The sequence below is a fragment of the Odontesthes bonariensis genome, chromosome 8 (genome assembly GCF_027942865.1).
Source record: "Odontesthes bonariensis isolate fOdoBon6 chromosome 8, fOdoBon6.hap1, whole genome shotgun sequence".
In the NCBI taxonomy this organism is placed as follows: domain Eukaryota; kingdom Metazoa; phylum Chordata; class Actinopteri; order Atheriniformes; family Atherinopsidae; genus Odontesthes; species Odontesthes bonariensis.
The window spans coordinates 7,592,972-7,601,995 of record NC_134513.1 but is presented as its reverse complement, the minus strand read 5'-3'; the positions used below and the strand labels follow the sequence as shown (position 1 = coordinate 7,601,995).

General features: G+C 41.9%; 1 protein-coding gene across 1 annotated transcript in view; it reads left to right on the top strand.

Moving 5' to 3' along the window:
* Nucleotides 1–496: 496 nt before the first annotated feature.
* LOC142385210 (uncharacterized) overlaps nt 497–9,024 on the top strand; it is a 71,467-nt gene continuing 62,939 nt past the window's right edge. The window contains exons 1-2 of the mRNA XM_075471507.1: nt 497–1,084; nt 6,330–6,395. Of these exons, the coding sequence (XP_075327622.1) occupies nt 920–1,084; nt 6,330–6,395 (231 nt within the window). The 5' untranslated portion in view covers nt 497–919. The remainder of the gene's footprint in view (nt 1,085–6,329; nt 6,396–9,024) is intronic.

Sequence of the window (9,024 nt, the reverse complement as noted above, 5' to 3'; positions counted from 1 at the left end):
AACTATGAGTGTATATGATTTTCTTTTCAGCAGAAATGGGAACTGGTTTGTGTGGGGGTGACTGTGTCGTCACTGCAAGTGTTTGGCCTGTCACCATGGAAAACACTCGCTACTCCTTACTCATTACTTGTCCACATCTCCTTGTTAATATTATACCAAGAACATATTTACTAGGATTTGCTTGCACTACAAATCTGAAGGAGAGCCTCAGGCCCAAGACACACTCTAGATAATGAGCTTTGATTGCAGATGCAGATAGAGGTCTGTTCAGAGCACACACACACTGGTCAGCTCTGATTTGTGAAATTGACAGGGTCCATTGTTTCCTCAGAGCTTGCCACTATATGCCCTCTAATGTAATTAAGGCCAGGAGATTTATGCTGCTGTGTAGCAGCCCAGAACCTGATCCATGTTGTGTCTGGAGTCAGGTTGAAAAGCTGTCTTTCTGTCCAGCTGGTCCTGGTTTCTGCTCTGGCCTTTGTCACTGTGTGGGCCTACAGTGCTGTTCACTTCTTAATTGGAGTCTTTGCTTTATTGAAGCCCTTGTATTTCTGTACATGTGGGAAACGAGGGTTTGTGTTCTTTATGTGCCTGAACATTTGTTTCAAACTCAGAAGGGGATAATGTCTTGTGCCCAATCCCTGTGCTCTTGTTTTTGCCAAGGAAGTATGCTTGAGGGAGTTGCACCAGTTTAGCTGGATGGTAATTATTAACAACCATAAGCTATTTAAATAGGCTGTATTTTTTCAGCCTCCCACAGAGAGGGATAGTTCGGCAACTTCCATGGCTCCAACTACATAGCGTGAAGCTATATTATTTGAAACTTTTCCTGAAAAGTTTTAATTGGCAGTTTTAGTGGTGAAATGTTCATATTTTGGGAAAGAAAATGTGTAAACTGTAAGACTAAAGCTTCTTAGACATGTCTTTTGTCGAGAGAGGAGGAGCTCTGGAGCCTTGTTGGGAGAACAGACCTTCCAGAAATCAGGATTTCAAGCGTCATCGGGGGCTTCTGGCTCGGCATCCCACCAGCACGACCACCTGGCCGCCTGATGGCCCCAACTCTGCACACCACAGGCCCCACAGGGTGAGTCCATCCATGCCCACCCAACTGTTCCTAAGTCCACAGCTGAGTGGCCTGATGTCGCCACCGCCCACAACTCCAATATCTCAAATGAAAGACACGTAAAACGCTGCTGAATGAGCCACATGTAGAGAACATGAGACAGAAGATGTGTAAGACCCGGAGCATCTGTCCACATCTCTGTCACTAATGAATGTTAAGTAGGTTAGCCGCTGGAGTGCCAGTGTCCTGCAGGTCATTGTGGCCGTTGGTGGCAACAGAGCTGTGCTTTTGTCAGGGTGCGCCAGCCCCCTGTGAGATGTCTAAAATGGCTGGACCGCTTGCTCCGGCACACAATCCCAGCACCAATAGTCGCCATATTGATCCTCCTTGCTCGCAGATTAAAGCATAAAAGGAGCTCTGTCCTACCAGCAGGAGTCCCTCCTGACTCCCAGAGCTCATTTCAGGGTCACGGAGTCCTTGCAGCCTCCTGACCTGAACCCCTACATGAACACACAGAAACACCGGTGCAAAACAGAAACCTTTCCAGGGATGAACCCCATTAAACGGGATTGGTCGGATGCTCACATTCATGGCTCATTATAGCTGACCCCAGGCTTTCTCTTTCTCTATCTTGTCCTCTTCTAGTCTGTTTCTGGCTGTAACCTGGCCAAAGCCATGCTGAGGTGGTCCCCCTTCCCTTTTGTTTGTATTGATAATTCAGCTGTTAACTTGATTGTGTTCTAAACTCCTCATCCGGTGTGCTGTGCTGTGCTGCATTGTTCCTGTGGCGTGCTTTTAAAGTTTTGTCCGCGCCATAGAGACCGTTTTGCCCCTTTGTCTCAGTGTTAGCTGGTTTAGAGACAAATCCGATGCCTGATTTTTGTATTACGACCTCCAGTGACGCCACCTTAGCAGTCATCGGTCGATCATTCTGAAATGATTCTGAATTCTGTCTCAACATGGAAATATTTTGCTTTCAAAACACTGATTCCAAATTGGTGTTACATTTGCTCTGTGGAAAAGACACAAAAATACTGTTTTTGTCTGAGCTCTCCAGCTTTAATTGGAGGAAAAAAGAGAAATTGCCTATTCTGTTATCATTTGAATGATCAATGGCAATGATTTCTTGGATTGAAATCATAGGAAGTATATAATTTGATAAAAGCTGGAACTATTTTGGTTAGTTCCAAACAAATTGGTTATTTATCATCTTTCAAACAATCTTGATGGGATATTTCAGGTTTTTCAGGTTGTGTGAAGTACTTGTGAGTGGTGAGTATCTTACCTGCAGTAGACAAGCACCAACATGCTCTCAGTTTAGAGAATTGAGAAGGAGGACTAATGGGTGAGTCACGCTACTCAGAACAGGTACACCAGCAGAGGCAATTTTCAAACCTCAAAAGTTCCGTAGAACTACAATCGTCTCACTTTTGTATCAGACGGTTTGCTTTTGACAATTATCATTCCAATTAAACTTGGCATGACTCTTGATAACCTTCAACGGCTTAACCTTCAGGCAACTTCAGCAGTCTGCAGTGTTTCCACATCATCATATAGTTTTGGCTTGGCTTGCTTGGAGCCAAATGAGAATCAGTTGCTATTATTAACATGGTACCTCTTCCAATGGTAAACAAAGAAAAACTGAGTCATGCTGTACCATACAATGGAAAAAAGCTAATTGTTACAATGTCCCTGTTGCACAGTGGCTGTGCAAATAGTTTGCAATAGTCAGGAGGATAAATAGATATCCTCCTGTCTCCTCAGAAAAAGGCTGTGAGTCATCACTTTCAGAGTCTCTTGCAACATCTGATCAACAGAAGGATACATTCCACAGCCAGCGTGCAATTAACGTTGCACAACAGCGTGACAACATAGATGATTATCGGTTGAGAAAATGTAGCAACAAAGTAAATAACTGTCTTAAGTTACATGGTGTAAACATGACTGTGAATAGTGTTTGCTAAAATCTCTTAGACATTTTTGTGATTTGAATTGTTGAGATGGGGAAAATTTGCTCTTCTGTTCTGTCCTGTCTTTTTCTGAGTAGCTGTTAGCTTGGCTCGTGCATAACCCCCCCCACACACACACTGATTCTACAAACCAAGAGCGTGCAGCCCAATAACAATAAGAAGCTCTCTAGAGCTGTCACCTTTTCTAAAAATCTAAAAGTATTTAAGTAAACCTTCAGTTCTTTAAACATAATTCAAAGTAATTTCTTCCCCCAGCAGGATATGCATCAGGTCAAGCTTACAATAGATTTCCTTCTGCTGGATCAAATGGCAATCTATAGAGATATACATCTATATAGATATAGATGTATATCTATATAGATATATATATATATATATATATACGTGTGTGTGTGTCCTTGCTGCTAACCTCACCAGGATGCATTTCTGTATTCCAGCTCCCTGTTCCGTGCCTACTCTCTTAATTAAATGTTGATTAAATGTCTATTAATGTGTGCTGACTCACAGACGGGGTGTAATCAGGTGAAACAGACTTAATAAAACATCCAGTGTGGTGCTCGGGAGAGAAGGAAGGGCTCCCCTGAGAAAGAAAGACAGATGGCGGCAGGAATCACCACAGAGGACAAAGCAGAGTGGATAAAGCAAAGACCAGCCACCACTTTGGTGATTTGTTCTAAATTGGTAATTTGATCTTCTCCTTTCCACCTACTCATTATTGATAAGACTGACCATATTTGACCATATTTCCCCCTGCTGGCTCAGACTGACAAAACAGCACTTCCTGTCCACTTGGGTCCTGCCAGCCCACGCTGCACTCAACTCAATGGATCTGACAGGAAGCACCTTGAGGTGGAGTTTGAGTGGAAAGGGGGGATACGTGCTGTCGACACATGCACAGTGGAAATCCCATCTGCCAAGAATCTCCCTAATCTCATCATGTGAATTGAACAAGGAAAAGAGGAGCAGCAATCACTTTAGACAAACCCTCTATGGGATTAAGTGCTGTATTTGTGATGAAGGGTCAAATTATGGCATCAAAGGCAGAGCAAAGTCACTGAATAATGTAGTTTTGTTTGAGCTAATAGAGCATTAGCTGTTTTTGGCTGTGTTCTACATACAAGTTTGTATTTGTATATTTTTGATATCACAGGCAACAGGCAAAGAAGGGACTTTGTGTGAAAAATATGTCCAAAAATATGTCCTACAAACCTAATTCTAAAAAAAAGTTCAAATGTTAATAAAAACAAATTACAATTTTAACATCTCATAAACCAATAGTTTATTTGGAATAGACGATAGAAAACATTATATAAAATGTTTCAGAATAATGTCCCTCAATGGGAATTTGTGAAGACTTTGAATATTCAATCATCTACAGTACATATCATCAAAAGATTCAGAGAGTTGTGTGCAGGGGACACAGCTAAAAATCTGGAATGAATGGCTGTGCTCTTCAGGCCCTCAGGCAGCACTGCATTATAAACGGACATGATTCCGTCATGGAAATCACTGCATGAGCTCTGGAACACTTGCAGAAACTGCTGTCTGTGAAGACGGTTCACATCCAGACTAAAGCTCTATCATGCCAGAAAGAAACCATAATATAATCCCGAAACCCTGCTGGCTTCTCGGAGCCAAAGCTCACTTGCAATGGACTGAGTCAAAGTGTGAAACTGTGACGTGGTCGGATAAATCAAAATTTTAAATTCTTTTTGGAAATCGTGGACAAGAGGAGAGGGACCATCTGGCTTGTTATCAGCGCTCATTTTAAAAAAACATCTCTGATGGTATGGAGGTGCATTATTACCTATGGAACTGGTCACTTGCACAACTGGAAAGGCACCATCAATGCTAAAAGGTATATACAGGTTTTAGAGCAACATACGCTCCCAACCACACGTCTTTTTCAGGGAAGGCATTGCATACTTCAGCAAGACGATGCTTAACCAGATACTGCATATTTAACAACAGCGTGGTCATGCTTCTCTTTTCCCAGACAATTGGGTGTTGGACTCAAAATGCACACCCCTGGAAAATATAGATGTCATTCTAACTTTTTTAAACTTTCACCTTAAACAGACATTGTTGACAACCTCATAACTGTCAGTTTTTTTACATTAGTTTCTTACTAAGACACATTTGCCGGTATCATTTGAATATTTCCCTTTTTCCCCTGCATACCTCTCCCCATTTCAGTCAGATGTTGACCCCGCTCCCCCAACCACTTCTTCCTATCCTTTCTAAAAATGCACTTGATTTTGAATTCAGTATAATTAGTGACATCAAGGTCACTGGGCCACAAGTACCCGTGATTAACTGGGAAACTAGTTGTTGTTCCCTGTCGGTTCATTATTCAGCTGTAATTAAGGCTTCTATTAAGGATGAAGAGCTTGTGGTGTATTTTTGGCATAATTTATATAATCATACATGATGTGCTTTGTTAAATACAAAAGGTATGGCCTAATTGAAGATGCTCGACAAAGGCAATGAGATAGCCAAACCCGACGCTGCCCTCTAGCCTCTCATTGTGGGACTGAAGGGGTTTGAGTCTGGCACAAACTGGCAGAGAGCTCCACACTAGCTCACTCCTGAGGATGGAAACACACATGTACAAGGTCCATTGTCTTCCATCTCACAAGTTCCTCTTGCCACCCCCCCCCCCCCCCCCCCCCCCACATCACCGACTCTGTTTTTGGGGTTACACCCCATGAATGAAGGGTGAATCCTGGGAGGATCTGCTCTCTCGCTCCCTGCAGTGGATCGGCTCGAGCTGACTCGGTGCTTCTGGGAGCTGCCAGGAGCTGCAAAGAGAGATGGATGAGCTGCTGGGCACGGGCTTGTGATGTGTCCCGCTTGATTGATGAGTTAACACATAGCGTCAAAGCTCCACAGGTCATACTGATGCACCCTGACCATACAACCACCACACCATCCTGCGAGGAAGCAGCACGTTAGAAAAGATGAGGAGTAGACGTTTAGCAGATGTTGAAAAGTGGCTGTGTAGGAGAGCAGACTTCATCATTGAGTCCTCACCTTCTGCTGCAGGAGCTGGAGGTGTTTCTAAGCGGCTAAATAATCAAGACAGAGGGGTTGTTTAAGTGCTGACGGGGGTGTAATTGTCTCCAGGGAGTGCTCTGATTGTGTGGTTTTATGTTTGTTTTAGCAGGACACAGAGCCACTAAAACTAATTGAACTCGCCTTATTGATGATCCCACGGACCTGATTTTAAATGATAACATGTTGCATCTTTTTGTAAGCAAGCAGTACATTTATACTTGGTTTCCTTTTTCTTGCAGAGACCCATCTATGTGTCTTTTGTCAGCAAGGCCATCCTGTGGGATAGAGGAGTCTGCAACTACACTGTGAGTTTAAATTTAAAATTTTTCAACATATTTGTCTTTAAATTGGCACATTACAACAGGTTTCTTACCAAGGCTGCTATTCTAACTTTTTACTCTCACATTTCGCTTTCAAAGTTTTAAAATACTACACAACAGGGGAATTTGTTTCTTAATGACATCACGAAACAACACCCTTAAAGGGGAACTCCGGGGCATTTGAAGTGCGTTTCCATTGCTAGAGGTTGTCAAATACTGATAGTAGGACACAGAGAGGTGCAAATCTGCGCTCCCTGTGTGGAGATCGCGCTGTTCGTACAGCGTGTCATGCGAGGCTAATACGTGGTGGCTAAGGGGCAACTGCTAACCCTTCCACGTAAAACAACAACTTGCACACAGCAGAAACGTCACACCACTTTATAAACCATCTGACAATAAAGTCACAAGCCTTACCATCAAAACCATATGCATGGTTCTCACATTACTGGCATGGGGACGTTACAAAACAACTTTATAAACAGCATTTATAACAACAATTATATTCTCTAGAAAAACTGCGTTCAAGTATTTAAAACATTACAACAATATTACTGGGCATGTATTGTTGTAATGTTTTAAATACTTGAACGCAGTTTTTCTAGAGAAAATAATTGTTTTGTATATGGGATTATCGTCCATCGACTCTTTTGGGCTTTCACATGCGCGAGCCTACAACCAGCCGGTGAGTTACATGCTGTTTATAAAGTTGTTTTGTAACGTCCCCATGCCAGTAATGTGAGAACCATGCATTTGGTTTTGATGGTAAGGCTTGTGACTTTATTGTCGGATGGTTTATAAAGTGGTGTGACGTTTCTGCTGTGTGAAAGTTGTTGTTTTACGTGGAAGGGTTAGCAGTTGCCCCTTAGCCACCACGTATTAGCCTCGCATGACACGCTGTGCGAACAGCGCGATCTCCACACAGGGAGCGCAGATTTGCACCTCTCTGTGTCCTACTATCAGTATTTGACAACCTCTAGCAATGGAAACGCGCTTCAAATGCCCCGGAGTTCCCCTTTAAATGCATACATTTGCAAAATTAGAAAACCCTAATCAGCTCTTCTCAAGTAAAATGATAGAGAGTAGAATTGATAAATTACGAAGCCAAAGCCGAGCAGCTGTACTGACAATGCATCTGTCATCTTATTTTCAATGGATCGTTGATCCAGTAAAATTTGAGCCCACAAATTGACACACTGATATCGCTATATAGAGGGCAATAAGGACACTTTACAGGCCATTTCACTGCAAATTATATCAGAAAGGACGTGAACAGCAAAAAACCCAAACATTTGAAGCTTCACTGACTTCTGACCTGTAAACTGCAGGATTATTCTCGCCCTCTGAGTAATTAGTATGAGGATTATTACATTAGTATACCACTACAACATAACAATGCCAGCTGGATGATAAATGATAGCATTTGCAGTAATATTAGCAGCTTATGTAATATCAGGAAGTTGATAAAGCTATACAGGCTTCTTAATACCACTCAGGGGCAGCAGCAGGATGAAAATAGGGCATTTTATGTTTCATGAAACCCAGAAACAATTTCTTGCTTGTGGTTCTCTCTCAACTCACAAACTTTGCATTTCACAACATGCTTTTCACAACAATATTCGTTTTAGCTTTCGTGCTCCATCTCGTTCTGGAAATCTTCCAGTACTCCAGAACACCAGTCTTCACTTGCTGTACGATACATTAAGATTTAGAATACCAGTGATCGACTATTTACTATGTAAAGATGTAGTGAAGTGATGGCCTCCCAACCAGAGAGCAAAGTTTCTCTCCATTTGATTGTTTGTCTGCATGAAGACTACACTAATTTGATGACTTTCGATGAGTTCTATTGGAGTGTTAGAGCATGCTCAAAGGAGTGGTCTGTGTCGGTAACATTTCAGATTTTTTCTTTCTCCCACTGTGCAACATTGAGTCAATTCAGTATGTTGATTCGGCATTGGGTTTGAGTCAAATCCCTCTGCTTGGCCGTTTAGCATAGTAAATGAAACAGTAGATTATATTAACTGTGTTTCTATTAAATGCATTTAGCCGAAATGCTTAATAAAAGCACATTTAAAAACAATCCATATGATGTAGTCTAAACCCATTAAAACTTGGGCTGTGCTCCATACTAAAAGCCGAACTAAAAATGATACGACTTTCTTGCCACCATAATATTTTCATTTACGTGATCTTCTGGTTTTCCTCATGTGATATTGTATAGACTACTGCTTACTTCTGTACAGCAGCAGTACGTCCATAGATCATACGCTCTTTCTCAGAGATGGATGTGGTCTTTGTGGTGTGTTCAAGTGCTTTTTTATTTTTTCCCAGACACCAGCAGTGTGAGGAGAAACTTCGGTTCCTTTTTGTTGCTCAGGTTCTTGATGGTGGTTTGGTATATAAGAGCCTTTGAGAACAAATCTCTTGGTACAAGAGTGTGTGTTACCTGTCAGTTTAGCCCATTATGACCTGCAGCAACACATTTGGAAGTCTCACTCATTTCATTTTGAAAAGATTTGAATGAACATGGAGGTAAAGTCAGTAATTTAATGTGAAAACTGAAGGTTTAACCTTTCGCATGTTTTTATTTCATGTTAATAGTTTCTTAAGAGGC